The 23,780-nt window shown below is 49.1% G+C and overlaps 1 protein-coding gene across 3 annotated transcripts in view; it reads right to left on the reverse strand.

Annotated features, from left to right (window-relative positions):
• phldb2b (pleckstrin homology-like domain, family B, member 2b) overlaps positions 1-23,780 on the reverse strand; it is a 517,142-nt gene that overhangs the window by 268,938 nt on the left and 224,424 nt on the right. For all 3 annotated transcript variants that reach the window (XM_072514438.1, XM_072514437.1, XM_072514436.1), the window contains one exon: positions 2,710-3,180. In XM_072514438.1, coding sequence (XP_072370539.1) covers positions 2,710-3,180 — 471 coding nt within the window. The remainder of the gene's footprint in view (positions 1-2,709; positions 3,181-23,780) is intronic.

Raw genomic sequence — 23,780 nt, forward strand, 5'->3', positions numbered from 1 at the left:
ATATTCAGCTATCTCCAGGCTGCATGTGTCTGTATCTGGGTTTGGAAATGACTGAAACATGCTCATTAATGATCCCATCAACCTCACTCTCCCACCTAACCCTTGACCTGAAGATTGAACCATGCTTTTTATGTCTAAAAACTGGCAGTGACCAACTAGCTGCTGCGAAAGAATGCCAGACATCAGCATTTGGTGTTGGATGTCGCTGCATAGCTCTCTAAGTCAGACAGCCTTGGGTTCAAGTCCAATGTCAGGACCTGTGCACTGAATCAAGGCTGACACTCTAGTGCAGTAATGACGGTGTGCTGCACTGTTGGAGGTGCCATTTTCTGGGTGAGACATGGAACCACGGTGTTATCCACTCTCAGGAGGATGAACGATCTTCGGCAAACATATCTGAGGGAGAAAGAAAATCTGGACCTTCTCCATAAGCCCTGGGCCAAGGACTATGTCTAATGTGTCGATATCAATGTTCGGGCTCTGCTTCTAAGTGGCACCCATGGAAATCGACTCTGCAAGTCCCACTGGCACACAACCTGTGTTTATATTTCCCTCTTACACACGTCAACGAGAGCAAAACTTGTTCTTACTGCCCTGAATACTGGGGCACATCGACTAGTGAGCTCAACCTTTCTGGATCCTTTAACGAGAGTGAAGATGAATATGTGAAGCAGATGAAAGCTTGGGATTGCTCTACTCAGGAGTCATCTCATATTTGACGTACCAAATAGCATGTTCCCTTGTCGGAAATATCTATGGGCACGACCGAATGGCCACGCTGCGCCCAAAAAGCAGCTCCCCATGGCGCAGCGTGGCCTCTAGAAGCCGAGAGACCTCGCTCCCAGGATCTACCCTGCTCGCAACACCTCTTGAGATCTAATGCAATCTCGCGAGACGTTGCGATGTAAATTACAATCACCTTTTTGGCAAATCTGCATATTAAAGCGAGACAGCTAGTCTCACTTTCTTCTGCAGTTTCCCAAGGTACCCGAGCAGTTGGGTGAGTGCCATTCAGTACTGGTCTCTACAAATGGGGACCAGACGGAACAGCACTCATGGGAGTCTCCCCGGGGATTGGAGGCTTCCAAGTGCATGCCCTTTGGGCAGGGTGATTCCCTGGCACTGCTAGTGCCACCCATGCCCCCTAGCAGTGCTAGCCTGGCACCCTAGCGGTGCTAGCCTGGCACCCTGGCGATAGTTTTTGTGCGGTGGTGATCAGGCTGGAGGTGCCCATGCGGCTGTTAGGACATGGGGCAGACCCTTCCATAGTGCGTTGGCGGGGGGGAAGGTCGGAGGTCGCTTTGGGGGGCTTCAGAGATTGGGACCCCACCGAACCCTTGCTATACTGAAGAGTTACGCTGAGCAGAGCTCCACAAAACGAGGCTATCTACGGCCTCGGCTGTGCATTCCCCGCTGAGCCCCCTATCTAACCCGGGTGCCGGTTTATAGCATTGTGTTTCTCGGTGCTGCGAGCGCCGGGAAACATGCGGCTAAACACGCTCGCTCTGGCACTTTGTTCCCATTTAGTTAAATCCCGCTCGCAAACTCACTGAGATTAGAAAGATGGTGCCAGGTCACACCATTCCAACTTGGAACAACAGGGTCATTGAGCAGCAGATCATTGACTCTTTGACTCTCTGCTGTCACGTAACACCCAGTCAGATAAAATGTGCATTGGGCCAACTATGTGTTAAGTGGCAGCTGTAAACAGCTGAGAAGAACATGGCCCTTTGGAGGATGAACAGAGAAAACTGATATTAAAACTGCTTAAAACATCAGGGTTCTGAAACAAAATAAAATAGTTTTTAAAACCTTGGTCGAAATTCTCCGACCCCCCGCCGGGCTGCCGTGAATCCCGCCCCCGCCGGTTGCCGAATTCTCCGACACCGGATATTCGGCGGGGGCGGGAATCACGCCGCGCCGGTTGGTGGGCACCCCCCCACGATTCTCCGGCCCGGATGGGCCAAAGTCCCGCTGCTAGAATGCTTGTCCCGCCGGCGTAGATTAAACCACCTACCTTACTGGCGGGACAAGGCGGCGTGGGCGGGCTCTGGGGTCCTGGGGCGCGGGGCGATCTGGCCATGGGGGATGCCCCACGGTGGCCTGGCCCGCGATCGGGGCCCACCGATTCGCGGGCGGGCCTGTGCCGTGGGGGCACTCTTTTCCTTCCGTCTTCGCCACGGTCTCCACCATGGCGGAGGCGGAAGAGACTCCCTCCACAGCACATGCGCGGGGATGCCGTGAGCGGCCGCTAACGCTCCCGCGCATGCGCCGCCCGGAGATGTCATTTCCGCACCTTTGGGGCGGCGCGATGCCCGACTGATTTGCGCCGTTTTGGGCACCGGTCAGCGGACATCTCGCCGATACCGGAGAATGTCGCCCATGATTTCAAAAACCATGGGGATTTCAAAAACCATGGGGGTTGTAATTGGTGTTGAGCAATGTTGAGCATCAGGGAATGGGCAATTAGCTCCCATTCTATGCCCCACCCTTTTAACTTTCTCATTAAGTGTGGTATTGATGTTTGTAAACATGCTTCCCATTCACTATCGTCCATACCACTGAAGACTAGATTCACCCCCATGGAGTCCGAGATGATCCCAGATCCATGCCATGGAATGTGGTTGAGGTGGCTGCACACCTTCAACACTGGTGTGAAATCCGGTGCCGGTGAAATGCTGAGCGCCAGATACAAGAAGGAAAACTCACCACATTACAGCCATCATCAGAGGCTCCTGCCTCCACACCGTCACCAAATGGGCTCAATCTCTCTTCAGAACCATCGTGCTGGCGAGGTGATGGCGAATCACCTGGATGCTTCAGAGAGTACTCGGTTGAACCGGGGGAAGACAGCCATCGAGACCTCCCGGTGTCGGGGCGGTTTAACTCCACACAGTTGTCCGGATCCAGGGGGCCACAATGCCTGGCTGATCTCCGCTCCGACAGGCTAAAATCGAACAAGGAGGGTGAACCGTGCGAGGTTCTAGACATAGCCCTTCCCTCCGTTTCATTGTAACTGGGCTCGAGTTGTGGTGAGCACGCTCCGCTTGGGGACAGGGACAGTTTCTGCAGCTGCTCACCAATCTTCTCAATGCTGCTGACTGATGCTCCTGCCGTGCTGTCACCTGCCTTATTGTATTCTGAGCAAAGGTTCAGAATAGTTTCCAATCGCTGCCGTTCCTGCAAAGTGAGATCATGACAGTTAGTAATAACAACCTTTATTAGTGTTACAAGTAGGCTTACATTAACACTGTGTGATGAACGGTTACTGCCTTATCATCATGTAAGGTGATGTCCCCTTTAAGACCAGGCTTGGAACCCTGGGGACTCCGCCTCTGGCCCCGCCCATCTGGGAGCCATACATAAAGGCCTGCCTCATGGTCTGTATAGCAGTCAGCTCTCGTCCAAATCTGTAGCATAGTTATTAGCCTAATAAAGCCTTCTTTACAGTTTAATCTCTAAGCATCATTATTGAGGGTACCTCACACTGCAATGAAGTTACTGTGAAAAACCCCTAGTCGCCGCACTCCGCCACCCGTTCAGGTACACAGAGGGAGAATTCAGAATGTCCACTTCACCTAACAGTTACTATTGAATCCTCAAGGCGGCACAGTAACATCAGGAACATGGGCAGCCCCTCCAGCTCACTCTTCTACTCAATGAGCTCTTGGCAACATCTGAAGTCTATTTAATAGCCTTTGCTTCACATCTCTGGATACCTTCAACAGACCAAAATCTATGGTGAGGTTATTGGACTCACAGGCCAATGGTCATCTCTTCAAATCTTACCATACATAGCAAGTTATGGAACTGAAATTAATGAATCTCACTCACAGTGAGCAATTTGAGGAAAATCCAAGGGCGCATTGTTGCACAATCCCTAAACAGTTAGAATCATAGAATCATAGACGTTTACAGCATGGAAACAGGCCCTTCGGCCCAACCAGTCCATGCCGCCCAGTTTTTTACCATTAAAGCTAGTCCCAGTTGCCCGCACTTGGCCCATAACCCTCTATACCCATCTTACCCATGTAACCATCTAAATGCTTTTTGAAAGTCACAATTGTACCCGCTTCTACTACTACCTCTGGCAGCCCATTCCAGACACTCACGACCCTCTGAGTGAAGAAATTGCCCCTCTGGGCCCTTCTGAATCTCTCCCCTCTCACCTTAAACCTATGCCCTCTAGTTTTAGACTCCCCTACCTTTGGGAAAAGATGTTGACTATCTACCTTATCTATGCCCCTCATTATTTTATAGACCTCTATAAGATCACCCCTAAGCCTCCTACGCTCCAGGGAAAAAAGTCCCAGTCTATCCAGCCTCTCCTTATAACTCAAACCATCAAGTCCCGGCAACATCCTAGTAAATCTTTTCTGCACTCTTTCTAGTTTAATAATATCCTTTCTATAATAGGGTGACCAGAACTGCACACAGTATTCCAAGTGTGGCCGTACCAATGTCTTGTACAACTTCAACAAGACGTCCCAACTCCTATATTCAATGTTCTGACCAATGAAACCAAGCATGCCGAATGCCTTCTTCACCACCCTGTCCACCTGCGACTCCACCTTCAAGGAGCTATGAACCTGTACTCCTAGATCTCTTTGTTCTATAACTCTCCCCAACGCCATACCATTAACTGAGTAGGTCCTGGCCTGATTCGATCTGCCAAAATGCATCACCTCACATTTATCTAAATTAAACTCCATCTGCCATTCGTCGGCCCACTGGCCTAATTGATCAAGATCCCGTTGCAATCCTAGATAACCTTCTTCACTATCCACTATGCCACCAATCTTGGTGTCATCTGCAAACTTACTAACCATGCCTCCTAAATTCTCATCCAAATCATTAATATAAATCACAAATAACAGTGGACCCAGCACCGATCCCTGAGGCACACCACTGGTCACAGGCCTCCAGTTTGAAAAACAACCCTCTACAACCACCCTCTGCCTTCTGTCGTCCAGCCAATTTTGAATCCAATTGGCAACCTCACCCTGGATCCCGTGAGCTTTAACCTTCTGCAACAACCTACCATGCGGTACCTTGTCAAAGGCTTTGCTAAAGTCCATGTAGACAACGTCTACTGCACTACCCTCATCTACCTTCTTGGTCACTCCCTCAAAAAACTCAATCAAATTTGTGAGACATGATTTTCCACGCACAAAGCCATGCTGACTGCCCCGAATCAGTCCTTGCCTCTCTAAATGCTTGTAGATCCTGTCTCTCAGAATACCTTCTAGCAACTTACCTACTACAGACGTTAGGCTCACCGGTCTGTAGTTCCCAGGCTTTTCCCTGCTGCCCTTCTTAAACAAGGGCACAACATTCGCCACTCTCCAATCTTCAGGCACCTCACCTGTGGCTGCCGATGATTCAAATATCTCGGTTAGGGGACCCGCAATTTCCTCCCTAGCCTCCCACAACATCCTGGGATACATTTCATCAGGTCCCGGGGATTTATCTACCTTGATGCGCTTTAAGACTTCCAGCACCTCCTCCTCTGTAATATGCACACTTCTCAAGACATCACTATTTATTTCCCTTAGTTTCCTAACATCCATGCCTTTCTCCACCGTGAATACCGATGAGAAATATTCATTCAGGATCTCACCCAACTCTTGTGGCTCTGCACATAAATGCCCTTGTTGATCCTTAAGAGGCCCTACTCTGTCCCTAGTTACTCTTTTCCCCTTTATGTATTATGAGTTCATTGATCCTTCTGCAAAGGATTGTCTTTAACCAATCTGGAGCTATGCTGGACTCCAGTTCCACAATTAATGCCCTCCAAAGGGATCAAGGGGGCAACAATAATGGCTTTTCCAATACTGCTTCCTTCTTGAGAGCAAGTCATTGTTTTTGAACATCAGCAGTCTCCAAATCCTGCTGAACTGTAATACAGCAACACCGTCTCCTGCCAATTTAAGATGGCTGCTGATAGCTGCCTGGACATGCACAGAAAAGCAATCACATTATTCACAGGAGTCACAAGCCGCTGAATGCTTCCAGCATTTTCTATTTTTGTTTATTTAATGAAAAGGTCTATTACAAGAATAAAATTCCCAATGTGTTTAATGCAGACAAATGTGAGGTAATGCATTTTGGAAGGTCTAATACAGGTGGGAAATATACAGTAAATGGCAGAATCCTTCAGAGTATTGACAGGCAGAGGGATCTGGGTGTACAGGTGATGCGACCATCAATTCACACGAAACAAGGAGTAGAAGTAAACTGTGGCTTTAATCGACTAGAACAGTGCCTGCCTGCGACTGCTCTGGTACTGGGAGCCGAGTCAGGGCATCAACATGACACATCACAAGTAATACCTTACAATGGTCCATAGGTGGAGCCCTCATGGGCAACAGCGTGATACAGTTACATACATGGTGAATGGTTAATGCAATACATTCACCATATTCACCCACTGTTAAAAAGTGAAGTCCGGCGGGGGTGAAGGGTTCATGAGTTCAGCCTGTCCGGCGCCCGGATCGGCGCTGTGATCGCCGGAGCTCTGGTATCGCAGCTGGCCCGGGTGTTGAACTCATCCGTACGGGCGTGGGTAATGACGTTGCCGGTGCGGGTACAGACGTGGACTCCGGGAGCGTGTCTTCCGGAGCTTCGTTCCTGTGGGTCGGTGAAGAGGGAATGGGGGGGCGGGAGGGCGTGCGGGTCCGCCCATGTAGGGGCGGGGGCACTGGTCAGCGTAGGTTGGGTGGGGTAAGTTGGTGTGGCGGTGGTAGTGGAGCCTGAGGGCGCCATGTCCCGGAGGGAAACTGTATCCTGTCGGCCGTCGAGGTATTCTATGTATGCGTACTGGGGGTTGGTGTTTAGGAGCTGGACCCTCTCAACCAGGGGGTCGGATGTCTGGCTCCTAACGTGTTTGCGGAGTATGACGGGCCCCGGTGTCTTCAGCCAGGACGGAAGTGAGGCCCCGGAGGTGGATTTCCTGGGGAAAACAAATAGGCGGTCATGAGGGTCTCGTTTGTGGCCGTGCAAAGGAGGGACCTAATGGAGTGGAGTGCGTCGGGGAGGACCTCCTGCCAGTGGGAGACTGGGAGATTCCTAGACCGTAGGGCCAGGAGGACGGTCTTCCAGACCATCGCGTTCTCCCTTTCCACCTGCCTGTTTCCCCGGGGGTTATAACTGGTAGTCCTGCTCGAGGCGATGCCCTTACTGAGCAGGTACTGACACAGTTCGTCACTCATGAACGACGAGCCCCGGTCACTGTGAACATACGTGGGGAAACCAAACAGGGTGAAGACACTATGTAGGGCTTTAATGACGGTGGCCGCGGTCATGTCGGGCAAGGGATTGCAAAGGGGAAGCGGGAGAACTCGTCAATGACGTTGAGGAAATATGTGTTGTGGTTGGTGGAGGGGAGGGGCCCATTGAAATCGATACTGAGGCCCTCAAAGGGCCGGGATGCCTTTACCAGGTGGGCCTTAGCCGGACGATAGAAGTGCGGCTTGCAGATCAGGTAGTCCCTGGTCATGGCCCTGACCTCCTCGGTGGAGTAGGGCAGGTTGCGGGCCTTGATGTAGTGGAGAAGCCGGGTGACCCCTGGGTGGCAGAGGTCGGCGTGGATAGCCCGGAGTCGGTCCTCTTGCGCGCTGGCGCATGTGCCGCGGGACAGGGCGTCTGGGGGCTCGTTGAGCTTCCCAGGGCAATATATATCGTAGTTATAGGTGGAGTGTTCGATCCTCCATCTCAAGATCTTATCGTTCTTGATTTTGCTCCGCTGCGTATTATCGAACATGAAGGCTACCGATCGTTGGTCGGTGACGAGGGTAAACCTCCAGTGCCGCACGGCTTCCACGATGGCTCGGACTTCTTTTTCGACCGAGGAGTGTCGAATTTTAGAGGCGGTGAGGGTGCGTGAAAAAAATGCTACTGGCCTGCCTGCCTGAGGGTAGCGGCGAGGGCGACCTCTGACGCGTCGCTCTCCACCTGGAAGGGGACGGACTCATCCACCGCACGCATTGCGGCTTTGGCGATGTCCACCTTGATGCAGCTGAAGGCCTGGCGGGCCTCGGCCGCCAGTGGGAAGGTGGTGGCCTTGGTTAGTGGGCGGGCTTTGTCCGCATAGTTGGGGACCCACTGGACGTAATAGGAAAACAACCCAAGGCACCTTTTCAGGGCCTTGGAGCAGTGGGGAAGGGGGGAGTTGCAGGAGGGCGCGCATACGGTCAGGGTCGGATCCTAGAACCCCATTTTCCACAACGTAGCCGAGGATGGCTAGCCTGGTTGTGCGGAAAATGCATTTCTCCTTGTTGTAAGTGAGTTTAAGGGTTTGGGCGGTCTGGAGAAATCTCTGGAAGTTGGCATCGTGGTCCTGCTGATCATGGCCGCAGATGGTGACATTGTCCAAGTACGGAAACGTGGCCCGCAGCCTGTACTGGTCCACCATTCGGTCCATGGTTCTTTGCAAGACCGAGGCCCTGTTTGTGACGCCGAAGGGGACACGGAGGAAGTGGAAGAGGCGGCCGTCTGCCTCAAAGACCGTGTAGTGGCGGTCCCCCGGGCGGATTGGGAGCTGGTGGTACGCAGACTTCAGATCCACCGTGGAGAACACCCGGTAGTGCACAATCTGGTTAACCATGTCTGCGATCCGGGGAAGGGGGTACGCATCAAGGTGCGTGTACCGGTTTATGGTTTGGCTGTAATCTACAACCATCCAGTTCTTTTCCCCGGTCCTGATGACCATCACCTGAGCTCTCCAGGGGCTATTGCTGGCCTCAATGATGCCCTCCTGCAAGAGTCGTTGGACCTCGGACCTGATAAAAGTCTTGTCCTGAAGGTGTTTCGTGTCCATTTACCCAGACGGTCATCATGGAGCTCCGGAGGTGTTTGGGTCGCAACTGGTCCAGGGTGACTGCGCTGAGTTGCGGTTATCTGGTGTGGTCGGAGGTGCTGGGGTGGTTCCAAGATGGTCGCCCCCGTCGGTCGCACGTGTCAGGCAGCGTTACAGATGGCGTCCAAGATGGCGGCCCCCACAAGTCACACGTGGCAGGCCGCATGGGCGAGGATGGCCAAGATGGCGGCCCCCGTGAGTCGCACACGTTGTGCGGGCTTGAAGATGGCTGCCCCCACGGACAGCACTTGTCCGATGACGCGTCCAGGGGCGGTGCCGTCAGGCAAGCTGTTACACTGCGGGATCTTCGGGGCTGTGAGTCTGAGGGTCAGACCTGCGGTTTTGAGGGTTTGGACCTGGCCAGGCAAACCTTAGCAAAATGTCCTTTTTTTCCTCAGTCGCTGCAGTTCGCGTTCTGGGCCGGGCAGCGCTGCCTGGGGTGCTGATGTTGGCTGCAGAAATAGCAGGGTAGCCCCCCATGTTGGCCGGGCAGCCGCGCGGCACAGGCCTGGGGTACACTTTGGTCGGGGGTCCACGAGGGGGGTCGCGTGATCAGACGGGAATGCGTTGAAGCTTTGGAACGCTACTTCTTGGGAGGAGGCTAGCTTTACCGTCTCTTCCAGGTCTAGGGCACCGTTCTCGAGTAGGCGCTGTCTCACGTTGTTGGACCGGCCTCCAGCCACGTAGGCGTCCTGGACTGCGAGGTTCATATGTTGAGTGGCCGTAACGGCCTGGTAGTTGCAACTTCGCGCAAGGATTTTGATGTCGCGTAGGTACTCCTCCAGCGATTCCCCGGGGTGTTGGCGGCACGTAGTGAGGAGATGCCGCACATACACCTCGTTCACTGGCCTTACATATAGGCGCTTCAACATCGCGAGCGGTCTGCATAGGTGGAAGCTTCCTCGAGTTGAACAGAGATTCGATGGCTCACCTGGGCGTGGAGGAGGCTCAGCTTCTGATCGTCGGCGAGGAGGAGCTGCAAGGTAGGCCTTGAAACAGCGGAACCAGTGCGAAAAAATCCCTTTCACCTCGGCGGCTTGCGAGTTGAGTTCCAGTCGGTCAGGTTTGAGGGCCGATTCCATTGTGGTGTTGTAATCGATGAAATTGATGCGACCAGCAATTCACACGAAACAAGGAGTAGAAGTAAACTGTGGCTTTAATGGACTAGAACAGTGCCTGCCTGAGACTGCTCTGCTACTGGGAGCCGCCTACAGGGCTACTGCTCTTTATAGCTCCCTTCAAAGGGAGGAGCCAGGGGCGGAGGCCACAAAGGCACCAACATGATACATCACAGCTAATACCTTACAATGGTCCATAGGTGGAGCCCTCATGGGAAACATACATGGTGAATGTTACATACATGGTGAATGTTAGTGCAATACATTCACCACAACAGGCAACACAGGTGGAGAAGGTAGTCAAGAAGGCATACGGCATGCTTGCCTTCATCGGCCAGGGCATTGAGTATAAGAATTGGCAAGTCATGCTGCAGCTGTATAGAACCTTAGTTAGGCCACACTTGGAATATAGTGTTCAATTCTGGTCGCCACACTACCAGAAGGATGTGGAGGCTTTGGAGAGGGTGCAGAAGAGGTATACCAGGATGTTGCCTGGTATAGAGGGCATTAGCTATGAGGAGGGGTTGAATAAACTTTGTTTGTTCTCACTGGAACGACGGAGACTGAGGGGCGACCTGATAGAGGTCTACAAAAGTCAGAAGCTTTTTCCCAGGGTGGAAGAGTCAATTACTAGGGGGACATAGGTTTAAGGTGAGAGGGGCAAAGTTTAGAGAAAGTGTGCGAGGTGTGTTTTTTACACAGTGGGTGCCTGGAACTCGCTGCCGGAGGAGGTGGTGCAAGCAGATATGATAGTGACGTTTAATGGGAGTCTTGAAAAATACATCAATAGGATGGGAATAGAGGGATACGGACTCCGTAAGTGTAGAGGTTTTAGGTGAGACGGGCAGCATGGTCGGCACGGGCTTGGAGGGCCGAAGGGTCTGTTCCTGTGCTGTACCTTTCTTTGTTCTTTGTTCATTATCAATCCATAAAACAATTATCCATCAATCGGTTATTTATTTTGACACTTTGATTTTGCATCAAGGTATTCCTTCATTTTTAATGTGAAAACATTCTACTTTGCATTGTATAATAAAGTGAAACATGTTTGTCAGGCATTACCTGTTTTCAGGAGAGACATTGGATGTCCCTATAACCTCTGTGTTATAAATAGCATCATTCATAGCATCTCTTGCATTTCTCCATCAACATCACTTGTCTTTAGTTCCTAGCATTTTACTGATATGAACATATGAAATAGGAGGGGTAGGCCATTCAGCCCATCGAGCCTGCTCAACAGTAAGATCACGGCTGATCTGTTTGTGTTGAGTTCCACATTCCCATCCACCCCAATAACTTTGATTCCCTTGCCTCGCAAGAAATCAATGGTCTTAATGATGGTGCGAATACAAGGTTAGAAGCTCATCTCGGGGTCAAATACTCTTCCAGAGGGTCGAATGGCTTCCTTCTGCACTGTAGGGTTTCTGTGGATTATACAATCAAGTTGGCAGGACAGCAGGAGATGTTGGTGGTCAGTGTGATCCATAACAACCACATCTGCTGGAAGTGTTTTTTTATTCATTCAGGAGAGTCGGGATTCATTGGTTATGCCAGTATTCATCGTCCATACCTAAAGTGTCTGCAGCTCAATAAACCTTTGCTCCAGGTTAATTACCTGGAGTCCGGCACCAGAAGATTGGGAACATGTTAGAAAACAGCAAAGGAAGACTATATGAGGGAGGAATGAAGGTAAATTAGCAAGAAATGTAAAAAACAGCTTCTCCAAGTATATAAAAAGGAAGAGAGTAGCTAAAGTAAATGTTCGGAGGATGAGACTGGAGAATTAATAACCAGAAACAAGTAAATGGCAGAGACTTTGAACAAATATTCTGCATCTGTCTTCATTGGAAAAGCATCACAAAATAAAAGAAAAGCAGGGCGATAAAGGGAGGATTTTTTTACTATAAATTTAGAGGACCAAATTATTTTTTTCCAATTAAGGGGCAATTTAGTGTGGCCAATCCACCTAACCTGCACATCTTTGGGTTGTGGGGGTGAAACCCTTGCAGACACGTGCGCAAGTGCAAACTCCACACAGACAGTGACCCAGGGCCAGGATCGAACACGGGTCCTCAGCGCCATAGGCAGCAGTGCAGCGCCAAAAGGGAGGATCTTAAAATAATCAGTTCCACTAGAGGTTGAAGTACTAAGAAAACTAATGGGGTCAAAGGCTGACAAGCCTCCAGACCTAATGGGCTGTCTCCAAAGATCTTACAGGAAGTCCAGTCATAATAATAATCTTTATTGTCACAAGTAGGCTTACATTAACACTGCAATGAAATTACTGTGAAAAGCCCCTAGTCGTCACATTCCGGCGCCTGTTCGGGTACACAGAGGGAGAATTCAGAATGTCCAAACTACCTAACAGCACGTCTTTCGGGACTTGTGGGAGGAAACCGGAGCACCTGGAGGAAACCCACGCAGACACAGGGAGAACGTGCAGACTCCACACAGAGAGTGACCCAAGCCGGGAATCGAACCTGGGACCCTGGAGCTGTGAAGCAACAGTGCTAGCCACTGTGCTACCATGCTGCCCACATAGTTGTTTGGAAAGCCACAAATGTAATGCCACTATTCAAGAAAAGGAGGTGAGTAGTGAATTTAAAAACCCTTACCTTTACAGGAGCAGCCCTTCGGATTTCGGCGGCAGCGGTGCGCAGGGGCCTTCTGGGAGGTGAGTACTTACTTTAAAAAGCCTTACCTTTACAGGAGCAGCCCTTCGGATTTCGGCGGCAGCGGTGCGCAGGGGCCTTCTGGGAGGTGAGTACTTACTTTAAAAAGCCTTACCTTTACAGGAGCAGCCCTTCGGATTTCGGCGGCAGCGGTGCGCAGGGGCCTTCTGGGAGGTGAGTAGTGAATTTAAAAAGCCTTGCCTTTACAGGAGCAGCCCTTTGGATTTCGGCGGCAGCAGTGCGCAGGGGCCTTCTGGGAGGTGAGTACTTACTTTAAAAAGCCTTACCTTTACAGGAGCAGCCCTTTGGATTTCGGCGGCAGCGGTGCGCAGGGGCCTTCTGCGAGGTAAGTCGTGAATTTAAAAACCCTTACCTGGTCCCGTGTCTGTTCTTCTTTTCTGTTTTATTTGTTTTTATATAAGGCGGGAACCGGAAGTTCGACCCGCGGACCTCTGGGAAGTCCCCCGTTCCCCCCCCCCCCCCAAACCAATAAATTCTGGTGGAGAGGAAACCCGAGACACTACACGTGTAGTGTCTCCCACCCGCCCTCCTCCTCTAACCTAATAATAAGACCCATTGGTGTGAGGTAAGTGCCATATTATATTATTATTATATTATTAGCATTGTGCAGGTCAAGGTTCGGAGGTGGAGGAGCAGTCTCTGTCAGCGAGAGAACCTGAGAACATCTAAGACACTACCACTCAGAAGGTAAGAAGGTAAGTAAGTCATTTTTACTCATTTTTACTTTTATACCTTTTTTCAAATTGTGTGCGTCGGGGGGAAACTTAAGTGACATCACAGAAAAGCTGTGGCCAGAGTGGCTGGTTGGGATTCTACACTAAATTTTAAAAAAAATGTGAGTATTTGGTAACTAATTAAACATAATAACTTAATTATAATTTAGAGGGATATCTAAGCCAGAGATCGGAGAGTACTATAGTTAGCTATCGCATTTCTATTAGAAATCTAGTGCTAGGAAACAGATAGTTGACAGTAACTTTGAAATTAAAAAAAAATTATTAAAAAAAAGACAAATTTTAATTTTAATTAATTGACGCAATGTCAGTTAGAGGGGTGCTGTGCTCTGACTGTGAGATGTGGCAGGTCCCGGATGGCTTCATCTGCAGAAAGTGCACCCAACTGGAGCTCCTCACAGACCGCATGGTTCGGTTGGAGCAGCAATTGGATGCACTTAGGAGCATGCAGGTGGCGGAAAGCGTCATAGATCGCAGTTATGTAAATGTGGTCACACCCAAGGTGCAGGCAGAGAAATGGGTGACCACCAGAAAGGGCAGGCAGTCAGTGCAGGAATCCCATGTGGTTGTCCCCCTCTTGAACAGATATACCCCTTTGGATACTGTTGGGGGGGATAGCCTATCAGGGGAAAACAGCAGCAGCCAGAGCAGTGGCACCACGGCTGGCTCTGATGTTCAGAAGGGAGGGTCAAAGCGCAGAAGAGTAATAGTAATAGGGGACTCTATAGTCAGGGGCACAGATAGGCGCTTCTGTGGACGTGAAAGAGACTCCAGGATGGTATGTTGCCTCCCTGGTGCCAAGGTCCAGGATGTCTCCGAACGGGTAGAGGGCTTCCTGAAGGGGGAGGGCAAACAGGCAGAGGTCGTTGTACATATTGGTACTAACGACATAGGCAGGAAGGGGCATGAGGTCCTGCAGCAGGAGTTCAGGGAGCTAGGCAGAAAGTTAAAAGACAGGACCTCGAGGGTTGTAATCTCGGGATTACTCCCTGTGCCACGTGCCAGTGAGGCTAGAAATAGGAAGATAGAGCAGCTAAACACGTGGCTAAACAGCTGGTGTAGGAGGGAGGGTTTCCATTATCTGGACCACTGGGAGCTCTTCCGGGGCAGGTGTGACCTGTATAAGAAGGACGGGTTGCATCTAAACCGGAGAGGCATAAATATCCTGGCCGCGAGGTTTGCTAGTGTCACATGGGAGGGTTTAAACTAGTATGGCAGGAGGGTGGGCACGGGAGCAATAGGTCAGAAGGTGAGAGCATTGAGGGAGAACTAGGGAATAGGGACAGTGTGGCTCTGAGGCAGAGCAGACAGGGAGAAGTTGCTGAACACAGCGGGTCTGGTGGCCTGAAGTGCATATGTTTTAATGCAAGGAGCATTACGGGTAAGGCAGATGAACTTAGAGCTTGGATTAGTACTTGGAACTATGATGTTGTTGCCATTACAGAGACCTGGTTGAGGGAAGGGCAGGATTGGCAGCTAAACGTTCCAGGATTTAGATGTTTCAGGCGGGATAGAGGGGGATGTAAAAGGGGAGGCGGAGTTGCGCTACTGGTTAGGGAGAATATCACAGCTGTACTACGGGAGGACATCTCAGAGGGCAGCGAGGCTATATGGGTAGAGATCAGGAATAAGAAGGGTGCAGTCACAATGTTGGGGGTTTACTACAGGCCTCCCAACAGCCAGCGGGAGATAGAGGAGCAGATAGGTAGACAGATTTTGGAAAAGAGTAAAAACAACAGGGTTGTGGTAATGGGAGACTTCAACTTCCCCAATATTGACTGGGACTCACTTAGTGCCAGGGGCTTAGACGGGGCGGAGTTTGTAAGGAGCATCCAGGAGGGCTTCTTAAAACAATATGTAGACAGTCCAACTAGGGAAGGGGCGGTACTGGACCTTGTATTGGGGAATGAGCCCGGCCAGGTGGTAGATGTTTCAGTAGGGGAGCATTTCGGTTACAGTGACCACAATTCAGTAAGTTTTAAAGTACTGGTGGACAAGGATAAGAGTGGTCCGAGGATGAATGTGCTAAATTGGGGGAAGGCTAATTATAACAATATTAGGCGGGAACTGAAGAACATAGATTGGGGGCGGATGTTTGAGGGCAAATCAACATCTGACATGTGGGAGGCTTTCAAGTGGCAGTTCAAAGAAATACAGGACCGGCATGTTCCTGTGAGGAAGAAAGATAAATACGGCAATTTTCGGGAACCTTGGATGACGAGTGATATTGTAGGCCTCGTCAAAAAGAAAAAGGAGGCATTTGTCAGGGCTAAAAGGCTGGGAACAGACGAAGCCTGCGTGGAATATAAGGAAAGTAGGAAGGAACTTAAACAAGGAGTCAGGAGGGCTAGAAGGGGTCACGAAAAGTCATTGGCAAATAGGGTTAAGGAAAATCCCAAGGCTTTTTACACGTACATAAAAAGCAAGAGGGTAGCCAGGGAAAGGGTTGGCCCACTGAAGGATAGGCAAGGGAATCTATGTGTGGAGCCAGAGGAAATGGGTGAGGTACTAAATGAATACTTTGCATCAGTATTCACCAAAGAGAAGGAATTGGTAGATGTTGAGTCTGGAGAAGGGGGTGTAGATAGCCTGGGTCACATTGTGATCCAAAAAGACGAGGTGTTGGGTGTCTTAAAAAATATTAAGGTAGATAAGTCCCCAGGGCCTGATGGGATCTACCCCAGAATACTGAAGGAGGCTGGAGAGGAAATTGCTGAGGCCTTGATAGAAATCTTTGGATCCTCCTGTCTTCAGGGGATGTCCCGGAGGACTGGAGAATAGCCAATGTTGTTCCTCTGTTTAAGAAGGGTAGCAAGGATAATCCCGGGAACTACAGGCCGGTGAGCCTTACTTCAGTGGTAGAGAAATTACTGGAGAGAATTCTTCGAGACAGGATCTACTCCCATTTGGAAGCAAATGGACGTATTAGTGAGAGGCAGCACGGTTTTGTGAAGGGGAGGTCGTGTCTCACTAACTTGATAGAGTTTTTTGAGGAGGTCACTAAGATGATTGATGCAGGTAGGGCAGTAGATGTTGTCTATATGGATTTCAGTAAGGCCTTTGACAAGGTCCCTCATGGTAGACTAGTACAAAAGGTGAAGTCACACGGGATCAGGGGTGAGCTGGCAAGGTGGATACAGAACTGGCTAGGCCATAGAAGGCAGAGAGTAGCAATGGAGGGATGCTTTTCTAATTGGAGGGCTGTGGCCAGTGGTGTTCCACAGGGATCAGTGCTGGGACCTTTGCTCTTTGTAGTATATATAAATGATTTGGAGGAAAATGTAACTGGTCTGATTAGTAAGTTTGCAGACGACACAAAGGTTGGTGGAATTGCGGATAGCGATGAGGACTGTCGGAGGATACAGCAGGATTTAGATTGTCTGGAGACTTGGGCGGAGAGATGGCAGATGGAGTTTAATCCGGACAAATGTGAGGTAATGCATTTTGGAAGGTCTAATGCAGGTAGGGATTATACAGTGAATGGTAGGACCCTCAAGAGTATCGAAAGTCAAAGAGATCTAGGAGTACAGGTCCACAGGTCATTGAAAGGGGCGACACAGGTGGAGAAGGTAGTCAAGAAGGCATACGGCATGCTTGCCTTCATTGGCCGGGGCATTGAGTATAAGAATTGGCAAGTCATGTTGCAGCTGTATAGAACCTTAGTTAGGCCACACTTGGAGTATAGTGTTCAATTCTGGTCGCCACACTACCAGAAGGATGTGGAGGCTTTAGAGAGGGTGCAGAAGAGATTTACCAGAATGTTGCCTGGTATGGAGGGCATTAGCTATGAGGAGCGGTTGAATAAACTCGGTTTGTTCTCACTGGAACGAAGGAGGTTGAGGGGAGACCTGATAGAGGTATACAAAATTATGAGGGGCATAGACAGAGTGGATAGTCAGAGGCTTTTCCCCAGGGTAGAGGGGTCAATTACTAGGGGGCATAGGTTTAAGGTGAGAGGGGCAAGGTTTAGAGTAGATGTACGAGGCAAGTTTTTTACGCAGAGGGTAGTGGGTGCCTGGAACTCACTACCGGAGGAGGTAGTGGAAGCAGGGACGATAGGGACATTTAAGGAGCATCTTGACAAATATATGAATAGGATGGGAATAGAAGGATACGGACCCAGGAAGTGTAGAAGATTGTAGTTTAGTCGGGCAGCATGGGCTTGGAGGGCCGAAGGGCCTGTTCCTGTGCTGTACATTTCTTTGTTCTTTGTTTTGTTCTTTGTTGAGACAGAAAGCAGGAAACTATTGGTCAGTTAGCCTATCATCTATCATTGGAAAAATATTTAAAGTAATTCTTAAGGAGATAATCGCAGGACGTTGAGAAAATCTAATCCAATCAGACAGTATCAACATGGTTTGTGAAAAGGAAATTGTACTTGATAAATTAATTTGAGTTCTAGGAGGGTGTAATAAGCAGGCTGGATAAAGGAGAACCATTAGATGTGTGTTTGAATTTCCAAAAGGCATTCGATAAGGTGCCACATAACTGTTTACTGCGTAATTTAAGAGTGCTGGGGTAATATATTAGCTTGGATAGAGGATTGATTAACTAACAGGGAACAGAATCAGGATAAATGGGTCAATTTCAGGTTGGCAAATTGTAACTAGTGGAGTGTTGCAGGGATCAGTGCTGAGGCCTCAAGTATTTATAATCTATATTAATGACTTGGAAGAAGGGACTGACTAGCAAATGTGCGCTGACAATACAGAATGTTAGGAAAGCAAGTTGTGAGGAGGACACAAAGTGTCTGCAAAGGGAAGTGGATTAAGTGAATGGGCAAAAAAAATTGTAGATGGAATACAATGTGGAAAAATGTGAAATTGTCCATTTTTGTCAAAAGAATAGAAAAGCAGATTGTTTAAATGGCGAGAGATTGCAGAATGCCACGGTACAGAGGATCTGGGTGTCCTTGTACATGAATCATAAGACGTTAGTCTGCAGATACAGCAAGTAATTAGGACAATGGAATGTTGGCCTTTATTTCAAGGGTGATGCAATATAAAAGTAGGGAAGTCTCGTTACGGGGGAGGCAGTGGTGTAGTGGTATTGTCACAGGACTAGTAATCCAGAGATCCAGAGTCGTGCTCTGGGGACCCGGTTTGAATCCCACCATGGCAGATGACGAAATTTGAATTCAATAAAAATCTGGAATTGTAAGTCCAACGATGACCATGAAACCATTGTCAATGGTTGTAAAAACCCATCTGGTTCATTAATGTGCCATCCTTACCTAGTCTGGCCTACATGTAACTCCAGAGCCTCAGAAATGTGGTTGACACTTAAATTCCCTCAGGGACAGGCAATAAAACCAGGGACGCCCACATCCGATGAACACATTGTTTTAAAGAAGCTGCACAGGGTATAGGTGTGGCCACACCGATTGTGTATAGTTTTGAGTTCCTTATTTAAAGAGGTTTATACTTGTATTGGAGACAGTTCACAGAAGGATCACTCGACTGATTCCTGGGATGAAGGGTTTGTCTTATGAGGAAAGGTTGAGCAGGTTGAACCTGTGTTTATTGGAGTTTGGAAGAATGAGAGGTGACGTTATATAAAAGATTCTGAGGGGGTTTGATAGGGTGTGTAATGAGAGGATGTTTATTCTCATGCGAGAGTCTAGAACCAGGTGGCACAGTTTAAAAATAAGGGGTCTCCCATTTAAGACCAGGATGCAGAGGAACCTCTTCTCTCAGATGGTTGTTAATCTTTGGAATTCTCTTCACCAGTGAGCCGTGGAGGCTGTGGGTCATTGAATATATCCAAGGCTGAGTTAGACAGATTCTTCATCTACAAGGGAGTCAACGGTCATTGAAGTTGGCAGACAGAAAAGTGGAGTTGAGACAACAATCAAATGAGCCATGGTCATCCTGAAAGGGAGAGCAGGCTTGAGGGGCCGAATGATCTACTGTTCCTTTACCTATTTTTAACTCTTTCAATTGCCAGCAGCAAACGCCAGCAGCAAAGAGCTTTGGGAGCCATGGGTCCAAAGTCACCTCTTCCTCCTAAACCTAGCCCTGCCACAGCTCATGGCCAGGATTCTCCGAGCCTGCGGCGGATCGGAGAATCGCCGGTGACGCGGGACATTCCCGCCACGCCGACGGCGGGACCCGATTCTCCAGCGACCGGAGGATCGCCGCCAGTCACGCCCGAGCGGTCGACGCGACTGCCACCGATTCAGGGGCAACCGATCGGCGGGCGCCTGCGATCTGGAGGGGGCCTACCTCCTTCCGCACGGGCCCGCTGTAGGGCTCTGCCATGTTACGCGGCACCGGCGCGGAAACAGCCGCCGCGCATGCAGAGACCCGTGTCGGCAGTGCAGGGCCGCGTATCGGCGCCGGAGCTGCGTGGTGCACTCCGGCGCCGTGCTGGCTCCCTGAGGGCCGCTGAACCGCTGGGCCAAGAGGCCCGTTGACACCGGCGCGAAACACTCCGGTGTTTACGCCGGCATCAACACTTAGCCGGGATTTCAGAGAATCCCGGCCCATGTCTCCCATTATTTGTTGTTATATGAAAGAAAGGGGAAAATTTGGTCTTCTGCTTCAAATCCAGTATTGTTTTTTGAGGTGAGGCTGTATTCCAGGCCACAGTTCCCTCTACACCGCACTGTCCAGCAACAAGATTTGAGCTTTGGTAGGCTGGGTGCTCCCTCAATTGTAAATGATTGGACTGTCTACATGCTTGCTGAAGTGCTCTGATTTCTCATACAGGATCCTGGGCTTCATAAGAGTGTAAAATCACAGAATTAACGGAAAATGTTTATGGATAACTGGTTCATTATCAGATGGACTATTCTGTCCCACACTGGGCACCACACATTTGAAAGACTGTCAAAGCCTTGGAGAGGGTGCAGAAGAGATTTGTCAGAATACCACCAGGGATAAGGGACTTCAGTTGATGTGGACAAGCTGGGGTTTGCTCTCTTTGGAGCAAAGAGGGTTAAGGGAAGATTGAAGAGTATGTTCAAAATTATGAAAGTGTGGCCACCTAAGATGGGATGCTGGGAGAATTGGCCAAGTTTGAGGACAAGCAGGCTGCAGCTCAAATAAACACTAAGGAATAAACTGCAGCCCAGACTCTACAATACACAGGAAAAAAGCCATCTCTAGGCCATCCCAGGAACAATAGACTGTCCTGTCAATCACACTTGTTTACCAGACACAGCAGCACCTAAACTCCTTATTTGGAAGGGCCTACCTGCCCCAACACTTGCAGGCATGACCACTGAGTGCCTACCCCAAAATCGATGTGGTAGCTCCTGATTGGACTTGATTGATCAGGGTGCTTGAGCCCTGAGTAATTGATTTACAATGACCCAGAGACCATCCACAAAAGGGCACAAAATCCAAGCAGGTTAAAAGGTGCTGCACCACCTTAGAACTTTTCTGCACAGCAGCAACCAAACAACAGTGACCTTCACCGGCCAACGAGGAAGACCATCACCCACCAACAGAAGGAAGACCAGAGCCAGGAACAGACCAGACCAAGGACTGAACATCGAGGACTGCAAGTCTTAGGATAACAGATAAAGGCCAATAAGTGTCCAGTACTTGTCAGTCACTCTGAAGTTAAGTCAAGGTCCTGTATGAACTTGTTCTGTAGTATAACTTATGTTAACATAGTTAACATAGAACATACAGTGCAGAAAGAGGCCATTCGGCCCATCGAGTCTGCAGCGACCCACTTAAGCCCTCACTTCCACCCTATCCCCGTAACCCAATAACCCCTTCTAACCTTTTTGGACACTAAGGGCAATTTAGCATGGCCAATCCACCTATCCTGCACATCTTTGGACTGTGGGAGGAAACCGGAGCACCCGGAGGAAACCCACGCAGACACAGGGAGAACGTGCAGACTACACACAGACGGTGACCCAGCGGGGAATCGAACCTGGGACTCTGGCGCTGTGAAGCCACAGTGCTATCCAACTGTGCTACCGTGCTGCCAGGGTGTGTGTGCGTGATTGTATAACCTTAACATTGAGTGCACGTGAATAAATATTGATTGTTTAAAGAAACAGACTTGCAGTCATTTGTCCACCACATACAGATTAAGACACACTGGTTTAGCAACAAAGGGCTCAGATGAAGTAAACGAGGAGAGGCCATTTTCACTAGCGCAGGATGGATAAGGAGCAGATACAAATGTAATATTATTGCTAACTGGACAGTAGGGACACTGGAACAGGAGTAGGCCATTCAGCGCCACTGAGACGGTACTGCAGCGGTTGGCAATCTGCGTCCTGGGGACCACATGCAGCCCATCCAGGTTCTGAGTGCGGCCCATGAGACATTTTGTTGATCATTGCCCAAGGACGCAGGGTTACCACATTCATAAAACATAGAACGTAGAACATTACAGCGCAGTACAGGCCCTTCGGCCCTCGATGTTGCGCCGACCTGTGAAACCATTCTAAAGCCCATCTACACTATTCCCTTATTGTCTATATGTCTATCCAATGACCATTTGAATGCCCTTAGTGTTGGCGAGTCCACTACTGTTGCAGGCAGGGCATTCCACGCACTTACTACTCTCTGAGTAAAGAACCTTCCTCTGACATCTGTCTTATATCTATCTCCCCTCAATTTAAAGCTATGTCCCCTCGTGCTAGACATCACCATCCGAGGAAAAAGGCTCTCACTGTCCACCCTATCCAATCCTCTGATCATCTTGTATGCCTCAATTAAGTCACCTCTTAACCTTCTTCTCTCTAACGAAAACAGCCTCAAGTCCCTCAGCCTTTCCTCATAAGATCTTCCCTCCATACCAGGCAACATTCTGGTAAATCTCCTCTGCACCCTTTCCAATGCTTCCACATCCTTCCTATAATGCGGCAACCAGAATTGTACGCAATACTCCAAATGCGACCGCACCAGAGTGTTATATAGCTGCAACATGACCTCATGGCTCCTAAATTCAATCCCTCTACCAATAAAAGCTAACACACCGTACGCCTTCTTAACAACCCTCTCAACCTGGGTGGCAACTTTCAGGGATCTATGTACATGAATACCGAGATCTCTCTGCTCATCCACACTGCCAAGAATCTTACCATTAGCCCAGTACTCAGTCTTCCTGTTATTCCTTCCAAAATGAATCACCTCACACTTTTCTGCATTAAACTCCATTTGCCACCTCTCAGCCCAGTGCTGCAGCTTATCTATGTCCCTCTGTAACTTGTAACTTTAGTGTCATCTGCAAATTTACTCACCCATCCTTCTACGCCCTCCTCCAGGTCATTTATAAAAATGACAAACAGCAGTGGCCCCAAATCAGATCCTTGTGGTACACCACTAGTAACTGGGCTCCAGTCTGAACATTTCCCATCAACCACCACCCTTTGTCTTCTTCCAGCTAGCCAATTTCTGATCCAAACTGCTAAATGACCCTGAATCCCATGCCTCCGTATTTTCTGCAGTAGCCTACCATGGGGAACCTTATCAAACGCTTTACTGAAATCCATATACATCACATCAACTGCTTTACCCTCATCCACCTGTTTGGTCACCTTCTCAAAGAACTCTATAAGGTTTGTGAGGCACGACTGATCCGCTGATTTCCATCCACACAGTTTTTTTCCTAACAGTATGTCTGAAGTAAAGCAAGGTGAAAGTGAAGTGAGATGCGTGCTGATTATACACAAGATTGACTGAGGGCCGTGCATTCCCTCTGCTTCCAAAGTGTTTATATTTTTGTTTTACCATTTGAAGTTGATGACAGTTCTATTAATAAATGAATGCTGAAGCATTTTCTATAACCTATTATGAAATATTTGGTGTGTATTAAATGTATTTAATCATATTCATGGGGTGATGGTTAGTGAACAAGGCCAATTTCAATCTTGCAGCCCACTGAGATGAAGGAGGGTCACTCCTGCAGCCCACTCACTCCCGTCGGTTGCCCACTGCTGGTGTCAGTATATTCAGTGGACTTTGACTGGCCTATATCCTAACTCCAGGCACACACCAGGGCATCGTATCCGTTAATCTCCCTGGTCAGCAAGAATCTATCCATCTCAGATTTAAGATATTAATTGAACATCTACTGTTTTTTTGTGGGATAGAGTTTCAAACATTGACCACCCTTTGCATGAAGAAATATTTCCTGATTTATCTTCTGAATGGCTTGGTTCACATTTTAAGGTTATGTCCTCATGCTCTTGACTTCCTGACCAGCGGGGAAAGTTTCTCTCAATCTATCCTACAACTCCCTTTTAAAATCTTAAACACCTCAATCAAATTATCAATTAACCTTCTGTATTCCAGAAAATATAATTCCTGGAGTTTTAATAATATTCTGGTGAATCTGCTTGGCACTCCTAATATGGCCAATGTATCCATTCTAAGCTGCAGTGACCAGAACTGTACACAATAATTCA

Source organism: Scyliorhinus torazame, chromosome 8 (genome assembly GCF_047496885.1).
Source record: "Scyliorhinus torazame isolate Kashiwa2021f chromosome 8, sScyTor2.1, whole genome shotgun sequence".
In the NCBI taxonomy this organism is placed as follows: domain Eukaryota; kingdom Metazoa; phylum Chordata; class Chondrichthyes; order Carcharhiniformes; family Scyliorhinidae; genus Scyliorhinus; species Scyliorhinus torazame.